General features: G+C 43.4%; 1 protein-coding gene across 1 annotated transcript; it reads right to left on the reverse strand.

The window, feature by feature from the left end:
- Positions 1-1,383: 1,383 nt before the first annotated feature.
- On the reverse strand, positions 1,384-15,714 carry DIO1 (iodothyronine deiodinase 1). The gene is made up of 4 exons (XM_074265877.1): positions 15,273-15,714; positions 13,300-13,443; positions 7,988-8,187; positions 1,384-1,852 (listed from the first exon to the last, which is right to left on the reverse strand). The coding sequence occupies exons 1-4, from the start codon at positions 15,712-15,714 to the stop codon at positions 1,784-1,786; spliced, it is 855 nt and encodes a 284-aa protein (XP_074121978.1). The 3' UTR covers positions 1,384-1,783.
- Positions 15,715-17,242: the final 1,528 nt, after the last annotated feature.

Here is a 17,242-nt window from a genome sequence, read left to right on the forward strand (position 1 = left end):
ACCATGACATCATCATGCTAAGCACTAAGTATATTGGAACTAGAGAACCATCATCTCATCAATCCCACCGAGTTAACACCTTGTTGTAAGTATCCTTGTTTCAAGGAGACCTCTCCAGAGCTCCGGCCCTCTACACAGCTGCATCCAGAGAAAGAACTGAGAAGACCAAATGTAAAGCAACAGCTGCTATGTTCACGTCATATGTCTGTTTTTATTTTCTCTCCCACAGTTTTTCCCTTTTGATCTGATTTTTCTCCCTACATGAGTCATACAGCAATATGTATTGATAATAAATAACCACGTTCTAGCCATATGCCCTGGAGGGCTGAAGGACTTCTGGCTGGAGTTCCACATCCTCACCCTGGTGGGCTCTCCAGATCTAGGGAGGATGTCCCAAGGTCCTGATGCTTTATCTTCATTCAGTTTAAATTTCTCAAACTTTTAAGTGTCTCCCCTTTGCAAGACCCTATAAGTGGTCCTGGGAACCATAAAAACCTACAATTTCTGACCTCAACGAGCTCATAATCTTATAAGAGACACGCAAATCAACTTGATAAAAGATGGATTGTCAGGGAAAAATGCTTTCTAGGCAGAGAGCTCACTATTATTGGGGTGGGGAGGAAAGTGTCAGAAGGAAGATGGCACCTGGACAGGACTTTGAAGGAAGAGGAGCATTTCAGTGAGCAGAGAAGTGACCAATGGCCAAGAGGGTTCCTCATGAGGCGAGCTATGTGCTGACTAGCTGTCTGGTTTGGCTGGGACATACAAGAAGGAAAACAGAGTTAAATAAGGTTGGAACTGCAGTAGTTCTTTTATTATCTTGTGGGCCACAGGGAGCCACCTGAGGTGTTTGAGCAGTGCAGTAATGGGGTGCGACCCATGCATTAAGAAGCTTTTGAGACTTGAGTGAAGGCAGGACTGGTGAGAGAGGAGAGCGTAGGGACCAGGTTGGGAGACTGAGCGCACACCTTGGGGAAACAAAGTCACTCGCCTCTAGAATTCTTTTCCTGGCTGGCCCAGAGTCTGAGAACCCAGTATCTCCAACCAGCCCCTTTATTACTGGCGCCATCACCACCATTATTTCTGTATATCTGTGCCAATAATCTCCATAATTGTTCTACCCACTATTCTTGTGACTGACTTCCCGTTCCAAAGCACCTTTCTCTATCCACTCTTCCCCTGCACAGATTAAGTGCCTCTGTTAGAATGTAAGCTCTCGGAGGGCAGAGACTATCTTCGCTCTTTTACTTATATCCTCAATACTTAGTACAATGTCTGGAATATATTAAGCGCTTAATAAATGCTTTTTTTCCCAATCAGTCAATCATTTGTTCACTCATTCTCTCATTCACCATCTGTGAAAAAGAAAAGAAAAGACTGGGGGATCATTAGCTACTTTTTAATCACTTCCATGTGTATTCCCTGCCTCTCACAAACGTTTTCTCACATCAAGTCCCAGCTGGCCTGAGCTTTAGGCTGTGACTGTCACAAATAAATATTTGCAGAAGCAGGATTGATTCACACAGGAACCTGCTTAATGGATCCTGTTGTGGCTGGTCGGCATCCACTGCATGTGGTCATTAGGAGACTTTCAAAGATATCTGAAAAGCCGATTTTCTGAAATGAACTTAGGTGTAACTGAACAAGAAGCGGAACCGAGGCAGATGAGAATATTTGGAGCCAACGGTCCTAGTGGCTTCCAGCCGGGTGGGAATGATCTGTGTCTTGGGGAAGCAAGAAGCCTTCGCGTCTCTGCCATTGGCCATCCAGACTTTCCTGAGTTTTATCGCCTTAGCTTTTCCAGGACCTTGCGGACCTCTTCCGGGTTGTAACGCCACGGGCCTGGCTCACCCTGAAAAAGAACAAAAATCATCTCTGATGGGCATCAACTGCAGCATCAATTCTCCGTCCTTACAAAAGACGCATACTTGGAGTGGAAGGGACCTCTGGAGTGTCATGGGCCAGCCCCTTTCTGTTACAGGTGAGCAGACTAAGGCAGGGTAGAATCAACGGGCCTGAAGTCACATGAGAGATCGGAGGCAAAGCCAACCACAGGTGGGGCTCTCCGCTGCCAGGATCCTGTCCAGTCTGCAGGACTTTAGGGGTGAGCTACAGCTGCCCATGGAGGGTAATCCACCATGTTGGTTATAAAGGGGGCATTGGCCTGCTGTGGTGCTTCCCGGCTGCTCAGGACCAGGGGCTCACTGGGTTTCAAAGCTAGAAGAGACTCAGGGGCAGCATGGGTCTCAAGCCAGTCGTCCTCATCCACACTCCCGAACCGCACATCCCGCCATCAGATCACGGGATCTCCGGGGAGAGCGCTGAATGAGAAGCCCTTGTGGCAAGTCTCCATGGAGTATTCGCTATTTATTGTGAGACCCCAAGCCAATCATTTAACTTCCTCCATGTGTAATTGTAACTGCAGGGACTTTCGGTGCAATAATGGACATAAAACAGTTTGCAACACTTTAAGCCCATTAGAAAAGTTTGTTATTATTAATCACTTGCTTCAGTCAAGTCCTTGCTCTTCCTGACCCCATTTGTGGTTTTCTTGCTAAGTTTACAAGAATAGAAAAGCCATTTCCTTCTCTGGCTCATTTTACAGATGAGGAAACTGAGTCAGACAGGGTGAAGTGACTTGCCCAAGATCACACAGCTAGAAAGTGTCTGAGGCTGGATTTGAACTCAGGAAGATGAGTCTTCCTGACTCCAGGCCTGGTGCTCTATTCACTGCTCCACTTCGCTGCCCCTAGAAATGTTCAGCTGGCATCACACATTCCCTGACCCCTAAAATTGTACCCTCCTTCACATCCTTCTTGCAGGTGTGGGAAACTATTTCCTAACCGAGCAGCTGATAAACCCTTTGGGATATTAAGGGAGAGAATTTGGGCCACCGTTCCCCCATCTTATATATAAGGAAAACCACAACAGCACAGCAGCATGGGAAGAACTCTGAGCTCGGAGTTAGGAAACTCAAGCCCAGACCCCAGCTCCCCCATTCCCTCTGTGACTGACCCTGGACATGCCCTTTACTCCACAGAGCCTCAGTTTCCTCAACTATAAAATGGGGATCATAATACTTTCTCTACCCACCCTTTTGTGGGCTCTCCGTTTCCCAGCCTGTCTCTGTGAATTTGATCCTAGAAGCATGGATTGTTTTATCTGTGGAGTCCTGAGAGGGATAGAGAGGGCAGAGGGATGGGGAAGTTCCTGTTGCTATTTATTTATTTGGTTGTCATAAGGTATTTATTTATTTGAAACAAAAATTCAAAATAGAAAAAGAAAAAAAAACATTGTCATACGCACAGCAGAACATGAGAGGATTCAAAATATGAAACAACAAATTTCCATTTCAAGAAAGCACACATAGTAAATAGTACACACTCTATTCAGAAATGTCCATTTTAGTTTTTTATAGGTTTTCTTTTGTTCTCTGCTGTGCACTTTTTACTTTATTCTTTTTTCCCTTTCCTCCCCTGCACTTCCCCTAAGCAGACTCTAGTTAAATACAGATACACACATATATGTACATATACTATACACATATATATGCATATACATACACACACATATATACACATATATATTTATACACACATATGCATATACATATACATATACAAATAAACTTTTGCCTTAAAGAGAATTTTGTGCAAATGTCCAACTCCAAACCAAACTGCTCTCCTGCATCATATACATACACACACACACACACACACACACACATTTACGTAGATATCTATAATCACAAACATTTATACACATATACATCTGTGTAAGGTTATACTCTGCTTGTTTGAACTCTCTTGGAAGGTGGAGAACATTATCCTTCTTAGGACCAAGGCCCTTCCATACTTTTCTAAATCCATTTTCAACATCACAACAAAATTCCAGACTTATACTATTGAGGTTTTTTAAATAATATAAAATAATATTGATCAATAATGGCTGATGTATGGTATAGTTTCCCTATTTTTCTCTTTTGGTTGAATCTATTTTAACTAACTTTTTTCAGAGATCAATTTTTTTTCTAATAAATCCCACTCCTGATCATTATTATTATATTTGTATCTCTTGTGTCCTGTCCCTGCTAACTCCTCTATTTTATGTCTACTTTGCTTTGTTATTACTTAACCTACCTTCTCTTCAAGGATCCCTTCCTTTTACTCTCCCCTATCCTTTCTTTTCACTGCCTTTTTATCCCATTCCCATTAATCTACTCACCTTGTTATATTCCCCTTATCTTCCTCCTCTCTTTTTTCTTTATAAATTTAAGACTTTTATGCCTTGCTAGATAGATAGACAGATAAATAGAAAGACACAAAGATAGATATATAAATAGAAAGACAGATACAATGATAGATAGAAAGAAAGAAAGAAAGAAAGAAAGAAAGAAAGAAAGAAAGAAAGAAAGAAAGAAAGAAAGAAAGAAAGAAAGAAAGAAAGAAAGAAAGAAAGAAAGAAGGAAGGAAGGAAGGAAGGAAGGAAGGAAAGAAAGAAAGAAAGAAAGAAAGAAAGAAAGAAAGAAAGAAAGAAAGAAAGAAAGAAAGAAAGAAAGAAAGAAAGAAAGAAAGAAAGAAAGAAAGAAAGAAAGAAAGAAAGAAAGAAAGAAAGAAAGAAAGAAAGAAAGAAAGAAAGAAAGAAGGAAGGAAGGAAGGAAGGAAGGAAGGGTAAAGAAGGAAAGAAAGAAGGGAAAGAAGGAAAGAAAGAAGGCTAGGGGGCAGCTAGGGGGCGCAGTGGAGAGAGCACCAGCCCTGGATTCAGGAGGACCTGAGTTCAAATCTGATCTCAGACACTTAACACTTCCTAGCTGTGTGACCCTGGGCAAGTCACTTAACTCCAGCCTCAGGGGGGGGGGAAGATAGATAGATAGATAGATAGATAGATAGATAGATAGATAGATAGATAGATAGATAGATAGATAGATAGATAGATGTATTGTTTCCTCTTTAACCTATTTCTGCTGTGAGTAGGATTCTAGAACTACTAGCTGTCCTCCCCCATATAATTCTTCTGTCAGTTATTACTCTAATACCTAATTAGTATAATTACTCTTTTTTCCTTTTCCTACACAGTTTTGTTTTTTAGAATCACATCATACTCAGCTCTACCCCAATCTTTCTTTGAAACTACCTACCTTCTAATGACAGTCGTAGATATATGGTTTACATCTCCTAAAACTTAAATAATTTATCCTTATTGAGTCCTTTGAAATTAATCACTGATATTTACCTGAAATTTCTCTTGGATCTTATATGTACAATTTCCTGCCCCAAAAAATCCTGAAAGTCTGACAATTCATTGAAGGTCCATTTTTTTCCATTCAGGATAATGCCTAACTTTGATGGATATGATACTTTCAGCTACAACCTTAGTTCTTTTGCTCTTCAATATGTAGTGTTCCAAGATCTATGGTCATTTAATGTAGCCACTGCTAGGTCTTGTGTGACTCTAACTGTGACACCCTCATATTTGATTTTTTTTTCTTGTTGCTCAATATTTTCGCCTTGATCTGGGCTTTTCAGGATTTAATTATGCTGTTTCTATAGGATTTCCTTGTAGGATCTCTTTCAAATGGTATGGTAGATTTTTTATATTTCTACTTTCCCTTCTTTATCTAACACTTTGGGGCAATTTTCGTTAATTATTTCTTGTATTATCAATACAAGATTCTTTTTTTGGTTGTAGCTTCCAGATACTCCAATTATTCTTGTTTTCTCTTCTTTTTTTCCTCCAAATCTGTTGTCTTTTTTAAGAGATATGTCACATTCTCTTCTATATTTAATTCTTTACATTTTGTTTTATTATATGGTTTTATGTAATATTATGTATTATATTATGTTATATATGATTTCTTATAATTTCACTGGCTTCCCCTTACACAATTCTAGCTTTCAAGGTTTCATTTTCTTCCTTAAGATTCTGGATCTCCTTTTCTAATTGGTTGACTTTCTTTTCATAGTCTTGTTTTTTCAGATTGCTCTTTTTTTTTTTTTTAGCTTTTCCTCAATTTCATTTTATTTTTAAGTCTGTTTTGAGTTCTCTGAATTCTTTTGGACACTGGGCCATTTAACGTTACTCTTTGGGGGAGTAGCAGCTTTTTTTTATTTCAATATCCTTCTCTGAAGATGAACCTCCATCTTCCCCTATTCCCATAGCATCTTTCTATTCTTTCTCCTTTACTTGCTCATTTTTTATAACAAGATCTTGTTATTGTAATATTGTAACCACCTCTAGTGGGGGAAAACTGCCTCTGGCTTCAGGTCTTCCTTCAATTCTCCCCTCTAGTCTGGAACATCAGATAGCCAAGGTTAAGCTCCCCCCAACTTCCCATAAGTCCCCCCAGCCAGCAGCGTCCTGCCCCACTGCTTCTGCACTCACCAGGTGCTCAGATGCCTTCTTATCCAGGGCCCAGTCTCAGCAGCATAGCTGAGCCTGGTGTTCCTTATCAGCAGAGGTTCCCTCAAGCTTTCTGGATTTAGAGCCAGGAAGGTTGGGTCCCCCAGCTTGGGCAGAGGCTGCCTCCCAACTCACCTTACCTCAAGCTGCTTGCTGTTTGGACAACTGGCCTGGAGGTGTTTCATGTGAGCCAAACCTCCAGCCCAGAATCTTTCTTTGGACCTTCTCCATTTGTCCTAGAAAGACCACTGTTCTGCCCAAACTCATATTTGTTTTTAACCAATCTACATTTGCCCTGATGCACAATTTTGTCTTTTTGGGGTTGGGGAAATCTGGAGAGACTGGAATTTTCTGACTTAAAACACAATCTTCCCAGAATCTTCTCCCCTGAAGGCTATTAAAAATAAAGCAAAACCAAAAAAACTTCCCCTATTTGCTCAATGATTCACAATATAGCAAGACAGGTTAATACTAATTACAACTAGCATTTAAGTAGCATTTTAAGGCCTATAAAGTACTTTTATCTCCTTTGCTTCTCACAATTCTTCGAGAAAGGTGCTATAATGATCCCTATTTTACAGGGGAGGAAACTGAGGCAGGCAGAACTAAATGCCCAGAGTCCCATGCTACTAAGTATCCAAGGCTGGATTTGAGGATAGGTCTTCTTAAGTGCTGTGTTTATCCCAACTCTCTCATTGCTGGATAGCTCTTTTAGTCAGCAATACCTCAAACCAAAATCTGCCTCTGCAGGTTTTGTTCTTGGCTCTCTTCCAGGACAGCCTCCCTCTTGCCCCCCAAATCTCAGCACTGTGGCTCACAATCTGGGATGGTTCTTGCTCCTTTCCACCCCTACAGCCTTGACTAGCATGGGCTCAACATTGGGGGCTTGGCAGAAGCTGCAGCCCCAGTGTTCTGTGATGGAAAAAAATTAACTACAGAATGAAGGGCAGCCGCTCCAGAGTAGGAGGGAGTCCCACTCCTTCATTTTACTGATGAACAAACTAAAAGTGAGGGGATTTATCTGAATCCACATGGAGTGAATGCCAGAGGGGGGATTTGAGCCCTCTCTGCCCCAAACTGGGGACCTGATCCTGACTGTCCACTCCCCTTTGGGGGGCCATTCCATGAGCAAAACATACTTGGAGAACACTTCCTATTTTCTGCTTGTGTGAACTGGATCTGCTTGGGACTTGCTCCATTGTACCTGGAGCCACAGAGGAGACTCCTGACTGTGTGAGGTGAGAGAATGGGGATCACTGAGGAGGGATCAATCCCCTTAGTCTAGATCAGGGGTTTTCAAACTTCAACCCGTGGGCCAGGTGGGGCCGGCTGAGGACGTTCAACTGGCCCGCTGGGAGGGGCAGAGCCAGAGTGGGAGCTTTTGTTTTTACTATAGTCTGGCCCTCCCACAGTCTGAGGGACAGTGAACTGCCCCCTATTTAAAAAGTGTGAGGAACACTGGTCTAGATTGACCTCCATGCTTCCCAAGATTATAGCAACATTCTAGATGTTGTTTACTCACCTTGAGCTTGTGGCTCCCTAAGAACCCCAAGGCTTTTTCAAAAGGCCCACCCAAAGCCATTGGTACCTTGAAGAAGATCCTGCCTTCCAGGAGAACATAGAAGCGCTCTGGGAGTGCAGCGTAGCTTCTGCTGGCCAGGTTGTCCATGGTGTCTAAAACAACAGGGCACATGGGCTTCTTGTCCCTTAGCAGCCTGGAAGCTTCCATGCGATCACGAAGGGTGCGATGCTGTCTAATTTCAATATTGTTTGCAAAGGCCCAGCCATCTGGAGGGGAAGGAGCAGTCAGATCAGCCAGGACTGATCCGGCCTGGGTTCTGGGCTGGCCATTCGGTTAAGTATTGGGGACAAAAAGGCAAAAGCCGAGTCCCTGCCCTCGATGGGCTCATGTTCTAATGGAGAACGCAACCTGCACACAGCTAGGCACAAACACCAGACACGGGGAGATTGGGAGAAAGGTGCCTTTATGAAGTACCTCCTGATCCTTCAACAACTTTGCATCCCAAGAGCTAGTGTTATGCCCAGATTACAGATGAGGAAACTGTACCCAGCCCCGTCAGCTTTTGAGCCTGCCTAGAGGAGGCCCTAGCCCACAGGATACTGGGAAGGAATTTACTAGCAATAATAAATAGCAGCCTGAGGCTGAGACATAGGTCCTTTGATTCCAAATCCAGGGAACTTTACATTCAAAGCAGCTGTTTCAAACCTGAAGTAGAACCTAGAGATGAAAGTGGTTTCCCTTCAGGGCTGGGTGGGAATGTGCTAATTGCCCATCAAAGACAGCTACAGGAGCTAATATTTATTTCAACTTATATTTCATTTTTTCAATCAGTGAAAATCCACCTTTTCCCCCTCCCTCTCTCTTCTCATTCCCTCTTATTATGATTATAAAACAAATCCCGGTTATACACACGTATAGGCAAACAAAACCAAGGAAATTTCTATATAGGTGATGTTCAGATTCATTCTTGAGTCATTTTCAGTCATGTCCAACTCTCTGTGGTCCCTTTTTGAGTTTTCTTGACAGATATTGGAAGGGTTTGCCATTGGCTTCTCCAGCTCATTTTACAGATGAGGAAACTGAGGCAAACAGTGTGAAGTGACTTATCCAGAGTCACACAGCTAGTCAGTGTCTGAGGCTAAATTTGAACTCCAGGCCAGTGTGTGCATGTGTGTGTGTGTGTGTGTGTGTGTGTGTGGTGTGTGTGACACACAAACACACTTATTAATACTGTGGTTCGGGTGTAGGGTATGCTCAGGGAACACTAGTACCTCTGGGTGAGGGCTGCTTGTCCACCTTCGCTCTAACTCACCTCGGGCTCCAAGAAACTGAAGGATGCACGGCCACACCTCAGTAAACCCTTTCAGCAGACAGGCCAAGCCAGGTGGAGGGGAACCTATAAGTGAGTTAGGGGGATGTCTGCCCAAGCAAGGGAAGACTTCCCGGGTGGGATGGGCCGCTGATTGCTCCAAGGCCATGAAGGCGACTGAAGCAGGTGTGGTGGAGCACTTAGAGCTTGGTCAGACACCAAAGCTCGGTCAGACACCAAGGTCGTTCCCTGCATCCCGAGTCATCAGCGGTCTTCTTAACTCTATCCTACCTCTGGACAGAGGTGACTCTGGACGAGAGAGTGAGGCCGACTGTGCACCTCAGAGGAACAGAGGAACTCTGGTTTCTATTTAGTCTATTTGAATTTTCCAGGACTTTGTGGCTTGGACAAGGTCCTTGCCTCTTCTGCCACAAGGGTAATTTCTTTTCTAATTCTTTCTTCTGTAGCTCTCATTCCCACTTTTTTCTTTACTAGCTCTTCACCATAACAGCTCTTTCTGGTGGAATTCCTTTTTTGTTTGCCGCTTCTTCCAGCATTTGCCCTGACTTTGGCCTTGATGGCTCAGTGCTCAGTTCTCTGCACACATTTGGAGGAAAGGCCAGGGCTGGTCCTGTTGCTGCTTTCCTGGGGTACTGGGCAGTGTATTATTCTAGGATCTCGGGGACAGCTCAGGCTGGGGACTTTCCCATCCAAAGTGATACAGGCAAAATCTGATCACTGCCTTCCTGCAAGGTCCTCAGCTGGATTTGGTTCTGAACAAAGTAATAAATTGTTGCTGGGCTTCGCCTCCATCAGTCAGCCCAATCACAGGCTTCCCTGCCTTAGTTATTCCTCTGTAGGCTAGGGGCTACAACTGAGACCCTGCTCTGCTCTTGAGAGCTGAGCCACACCACTGCTGCCTGCCTTTGAACACATCCTCTCAGTATATAGTCCAGGGCCTGTTTTGGGGAGGGGGTGGGATTAGTATCGGTCCCTTTCTTCATCCTCCCTGAATCTGTAACTCAGATGAGCTACAAAGGGGCCAGTTGTCACCCATTTCTCTTGAGGTGCCCCAGTGTAGAGCTGGGACTTACACTCGTTGGGGTGTAGGGCCTCTTCCTGTGCTGGAATACTCCTTGAGAAGACTCCTGGCCAAAACCCAACCCCAATGCCTGTAATGTCTCTGCATCCCCACGTCACCCTGGGTTAGAAAAAGTACTAACAGTAACTTTTTCTTGGGTCTCTCCATTAGTTTTTGGTCTGGTGCATTTTCTAGAGCTGTTTGGAACACCGTTGCGGAGAAGGACTTGGGGGAATCCATGGTACAGCTACCTCCTATTTTGTCCTCTCACTTTCCCTTTGAAGGCTAGTAATTCATAACAAGAACCGCGGTTCAGTGAATAGTTATGGCAAACACAGTTTTTGGTGACAATGGGCAGTTTCCATTGGTCATGAAGGCCACCAGTGGAAAGAAAATTGGATCTCAGTCCCAGCAGTGTTGAGGGCCATGGCTTTAAGTTCAGGGTCTCGTGGGGAGGGGGCTAGCTCTGAGGTCCTGCCTATGCCAGGGAAGAGTTCTGTGTGGTACAGATTGGTTTCTTTCTGAGAGGAGAAGGGGAGAGTCCTGCAGGAAGGCTTCTTCATATCAGAGTCATCAGGGAGTGGGATACACTACAGACCACCTTGGCAGGAAGAGGAAATAGGTTTCATGCTTGAGTCAAAGATACCATCTATGAGGAACGGATAAAAATCAGCACTCTCTTGCCAAAATTACCAATCAGGAAATTCTTGATTCCACCGAATAAATGATCGTTTCATTATTCAGGCAGCAGAGGGAACCATTCTTCTGCACTTATTGTGATCAATGAGAAGGAATTAGTTGCCAAGGTAGAAATTATTTCAACGTTAGCAGGAAACTCCATGTGAGAATTTGTATTAGAGACAAATCCAATCTAATCCAAGATGCATTTGTCAAGCATATGTACAAGCACTGAATGGGTGTTGCCTCAGTCAAACTGAAACCTTAGCTTAAAAAGGCTGAGATCTCCCAGGGTCATCTCCTGTAGTCCCGATCTCTCTCTGGCCACCAGACCCAGATGGCTCTGGGGGAAAGTGAGTTAGGGGCCCTTGCCAGCCCTCCCTCCCTCCAATCCACTTTACTTGAATGTCATGGCGTCACCTCCCTGATGGCATGGTCCTCTTGGAGAACAAAGGATGAACAACTATTCTAGGATCGGGATATAAAGGCAAAGTGAAAAAACAGACCACTCCCCACCCCCACCACGGAGCTATTGTTTTAGTGCGGGATAAGCTGGATGCTGTTTAAGGGGTCCCCTGGACATTGCCAGAGCAGATTTCTAAGAATTCAGGCAAAGATGAGAGAGAATTGTTAAATGTCCATAGAAGTGAACCAGCAATGGTGTGGATCTGACATGAATGACACGCGAAAGCCAGCGTGTTTTGGGGGAGGTGGATGGTGGTGTAGCCCTAGCATTGGGAAGTCCACAGGTAGAATCTGGCCTCAGACTGGGCAAGTCAGTTCACCCTGTTTGTCTTAGTTTCCTTATCTGTGAAACGATCTGGTAAGGAAATGCCAAACCATGTCAGTACCTTTATCAAGAAAACCCTAAAGGGCATTGTGAAGAGTTGGACGTGACTAGACAGAGGCAATGTGACTTGGAGAAGAAAGGCCTTGGCTCGGTGATGGGCTTAGAAGCAGCTTTTAAATGTCTGAAGGGCTGTCCTCTAGGAGATGGATCCGCTTTGTTCTGCAGGCCTCCAAAGATTGCATGGGAGTAAGGGGGGAAAGTCTCAGAAAGGTAGATTTCGGTCCAAGGAGAGGCTTCCCAATATTCAGTGAGATTTTAAAAATAGCCGGATGATCACTTGTTGGCTATGTTGTAGAGCAACTCAGCTGGATCCTGGCCTGCCATGCAGGGACTTAGAAAACTGCAAATTTACATTATCGATGTGATAATTTTTATGTGTTTTGCTAAATTTTTTCCAATTACGTTATAATCTGGTTTGGGCAGCACTCTGGGCCCCAGTGGATGGATTTGGAAGTGGTGAAGGAAGGAAATGGTTAATGTTGGAGGGATCATGGAAACACACTGTCAGAACAGTGGTCTGGAGATCTGTCTAGTGGACTCAACGACACTGAGAAAGGAAAGAGCCAACATATACCAAAGTATTCACAGCAACAGGGGGTTTTGTGGTAACAAACCCATCAAATAAGGGCTGGCTCAACAATCAGTGGTATATGACTGGAAAGAGATATTATTGGGCCATGACAGAAAGTGAGAATTCAAAGAAACTCTGAAGATTTGTATGAACTGACACAGAACAAAGAAAAGCTCGCAAAGAAAGCAGGGGCATGGAAATAATGTATATAATGAACAACAATAAACAGGAAAACAATCCTAAAAAGGCATCAGAATTCAGCTTAGCGTGACGATAAAACCTACTTCCCTCTACTGTCAAGTAGACAGTGGGGGCAGAGCATTGTAAATGCATTGAACATGTTGAATCGTTTTACTCGACTATTTTTCTTATAAGAAAAGGATGGTGATCGTGACATATAATTTTAGATTTTTAAATTAAATTTTTATCAATTAAACCTTTTTGGAAAAGATGTTCCCTGGGGGCTCATATATCTCTGAGATCTTGCAATATGCTTGGAAGCCTGACAAAAAGAGGAAGGAGAATTAAGGGAAGGGCAATAAGTATTTATATAGCACTATCATATGCCAGGCACTATGGGAAATACTATTTCATTTGATCCTTACAAAACTCCAGGACATAGGTGCGGTTGTTATTCCTGTTTACTTCTGAGGGAATTGTGGCAAACAGCGATTAAGGGACTTGCCCAGGATCACATAGGTATAAGTGTCTAATGCTAAATGTAAATTCTGGTTTTCCTGACTCGGGCCCTTTGTTGGAATCACTGCACCACCTGCTACCAAGGACAGAACTCTGGAGTTGGAAGGGGCCCAGAAACCATCTTTTCTTCCCAATGGTCCTTTAGGCTTTGTTAACCATCATGGAGGTCCCAGAACTCAGGGCTTTGTACCTGCAGCGTGAGCCTCCTCAATGTAGATGATGAGGAAATCTGCTATTGAGCTGAAGTCTTCAATGAGTTTCTGGAACTGGTTAAATTTGAAGATAAATGAGGGTCAGGTGCAGCTTCCAAAATTCAGCACCAAAGGCCTGTTGCCTGCAACAAAAAATACGACCATGAAAATACTGGTGCCCAGTGACACAGAATCTAGAGAGTGAGAAGGCTTCCTGGTCTGCTACAGATGGTGTTCACTGCTTTGGATAGGGAGGGCCTTAGAACTGAGAATGTCAGAGCTGAGGAGGGGGGAGTCTAGAACAGGGAATATCAGAGCTGAGGGGGGTCTAGAACAGAGAATATCAGAACTGGGGTATCTAGAAGAATAATAGAGCTGGAAGAAACCTTAGAAATGGAGATGGCAATGGGTCTTAGAACATGGAATGTCAGAGATGGGGTACCCAGAAGAGGGAATGTCAGAGCTGGAGGAGGAGCTAGAACTGGAAGGGCCTTAGATTGGTAGGAACACAGAATGTCAAAACTTGAGGGAACCATGAGAAAAAGTGGTAGTGTTGTGAAGGAATGCTAGTCTGGGAAGGACTATAGAAAGGAGTGCTAGAACATACAAAATTAAATGTGAGAATAGAAAGTAACCTTAATCATCTTTTTCCAACTTCCTTATATTTTAGATGAGGAAACAGGCTCAGGGAGGAGCGGGGAATCATCAGTTTGTGGCACAGCTGTAATTAAAGTGTTCTCTATTCTTTACTGTCCATGTCTGACAAAAATTGGGGGTGGGATTAGGCAGTTATCAGGACAGCTGGGTGGCTTAGATAGAGTGCTGGGTCTGAAGTCAGGAAGATTTATGTGCTAGAGGCTTGGTGCTAGGGGCTGGAGACATATAAACAAAATAGAAAAATCGGGTCCTGACCCCAAGGAGAGACCAGGGGCAATGTGAGGATAAAGCAAAGATGAGGTCCCCAGTAGTTCTTGAAGAGCAAATCACAGCATTAAGGGAGAAGTCTTCCTACCCCATCCCTCCTCAGTAGTATCTTGTTTCTGATTCACCCTGCCCTGTGCCTGCCCTTCCTTCTATTACCCCTTCTCTCTTCTTTTACTCCTTTCTCCTAGAATTTCTATTCTCCCTCTACCAGCCCTACCCTTTTCTTTCCCCTTTCTCCTCCTACTTCTCTATAGGGTAAAATAAATTTCTATACCCAACTGAATGATTCAGTTATTCCTTCTCTGAGCCAAAACTGACAATGTTCATCCCTCTATTGTAATAGGTCTTTAGTGCTTCTCCATGTGATCTAGTTTGTTCCATTATACTTCCCTTCCTGTTCAGAAAGAAGTCTTTACTCAAAGAAACAATGGTGATGTTTTCACCAGGATTCAACCAAAAATGTCTGAATCAAGTTTAGTTCTGAGATATCCTACAGCTCTTCAGACTTCAATTGTTCCTAAGCTCAACCCCTGTCACTTGGGGGACCAGAAAGGGCTCCTGACTTTGAAGCCAGAAGGCTGGTTTTGAGACTGGGCTCTGCCACTCATAAACTGGGCTATGGAGGGTCAGTTCCTTTGCCACCAGAAATATCAGGGATAGAATTGGATTCGATCATTTAATAAGACTCCAAGAAGAGGCTAAAATTGTACCCAAATCAGAGAACAGCCACAATTCAATTGAATTAAGCATGTATTTAGTAAGTATCTACTGTGTGTCAGGTTCTTTGTGGGAAGTTTCAAAGACAAAAAGAAAAAGAAGTTTGCCAACCATTTTACAGCTTGCAGGATGTTTTCATATACATTCACTCATAGGATTGTTCAGACGGCAGAGGGAGCTTCCCTAATCTGAATTTGAGGAAACTGAAGTCCAGATTGGCCCCATAACCTGCCCCCGTCACATGTGGCTTGTTACATCTGACATTGCTACTTCTTGACCTATGCCCAAGCCCATCATACCTATTCCCCCAGAAGAAGAACAATTCACTGACCATTCATGAAGTCCCAGATGCGATGGCTCTCCCCGTTTTGGGTGACCACAGGAGAGTTGGGTGCCAGCCCCCCCTGTAGCGCCTGATCCTCCAGGCGCTGCCATCGAACCTTCAGGACAAAGAAGAAGTACTGGATGCTGAAGAACGTTGGGCCCCAGTTCTTATACTCAAACGTAGGGTTCTGATTAATGCTAATTCTCTGGCTCAGGAGATTTCTCTTCATCCTGTCTGGGAACAAGATCTTCTGCACCTTCCCCACTGCAACATGCCAGGCCACCTGCAGCAAGACCCAGAGCCGCCTACCCCAGAGCAGCAGCCCAGCCATGATGGAGATGGAGCTCCAACTGGCTGGCTGCAAGGAGGCTGCAAACCGATTAAGAAGAGACAGGAAGAAAAGATCAAAAGCAGGTGAGATCACATCTAGCTGGCAAAGCCATCCCATGGGGTGTAAAGTCCAGGGTTGCATGCCAGAAAGGCACGAAGCCCAACCATGTGCCTGGCTGAAGTGGGTGGGGTAAAATGCCACTTGTCCGTAGTTCCAGGTGAGAGCAGAGATATCCTTAGGAAAGTGTGGGTCTTGGATTTGTTTTAGGAGATCAATCAATCAATAAGCAAGTGTTTTGTTTAAATTATTTAGAATTTTATTTCTTCCCCAATAACAGGGAAAAATATTTTTTAACATTCATTTTTTAAGTTTTGAGTTCCAAATTCTCCTTCTCTCTTCCTCCCTCACCGAGAAAGACAAGTGATCTGATAAAGATTAAACATGTACAGTCCTATAAAACATATTTCCATACTAGTCATGTTATGAAAAAAAAGAGATAAAAAAAAATCCAAGAAAAACAAAGTTTAAAAAAGTATGTTTTGATCCATATTCAAATCTATCAGTTCTTTCTCTGGGGACAGATAGCATTTTTCATCTGAAGGATAATTCATCCTCCAGAATTGTCTTATATTGCTGAAAATAGCTAAGTCATTCACATTTATCCTTATAATATTGCTGTTACTGGGTAGCTAGGTGGCGCAGTGTTTAGAGCATCAGCCCTGAAGTCAGAAGTACCTGTCTTCAAATCTGGTCTCAGACATTTAACATTTCCTAGCTGTGTGATCCTGGGCAAATCACTTAATCCCAATTGCTCCAGCAAAAACAAACGAAAACCCCCCCACAATCTTGCCGTTAAGGTATGATGTTCTCCTGGCTCTGACACTTTCTATCAGTTTGTGTAAATATTCCTAGTAAACAAGCATTAATTAAGCATATACTATGTCCTAAGTACTGTGTTAAACCCTGGGGAAACAAAAGACAATTATGGCCATCCATGGACATGTAAAAACTATCTCTGCGGGTAAATGTCCAGTCCAGAATTGTCCTTAAATTAATGTGGGACCCAGTAAAGTCCCACAGGGAGTGTGACCTCAAACTATCCTTAACAAAAGAAGAAGAAGAAGAAGAAGAAGAAGAAGAAGAAGAAGAAGAAGAAGAAGAAGAAGAAGAAGAAGAAGAAGGAGGAGGAGGAGGAGGAGGAGGAGGAGGAGGAGGAGGAGGAGGAGGAGGAGGAGGAGGAGGAGGAGGAGGAGGAGGAGGAGGAGGAGGAGGAGGAGGAGGAGGAGGAGGAGGAGGAGGAGAAGGAGGAGAAGGAGGAGAAGGAGAAGAAGATGCCAATGTGATTTTATTTTAATATTTTTAAGTATAAATTTTTTTTTAAATAAATTTTGAGTTCCAAATTTTTTCTTTGTCTTCTCTCTGGCTCACCCTTTGAGAAGGCAAGTAATGTCATGCAAAATATAGTTCCATATAAGTCATGTTGCAAAAGAAAACATACACACACACACAAAAGCAAGAAAAATAAAGAACATTTAAAATGGATGTTTCAATCTGCACTCAGAATTTATCAGTTCCTCTCTCTCCAGAGGTGGAGAGCATTTTTCTTCATAGATTCTTTGGAACTGTCTTGGATCATTGTATTGAG

This window comes from Sminthopsis crassicaudata, chromosome 4, assembly GCF_048593235.1.
Source record: "Sminthopsis crassicaudata isolate SCR6 chromosome 4, ASM4859323v1, whole genome shotgun sequence".
Taxonomy (NCBI): domain Eukaryota; kingdom Metazoa; phylum Chordata; class Mammalia; order Dasyuromorphia; family Dasyuridae; genus Sminthopsis; species Sminthopsis crassicaudata.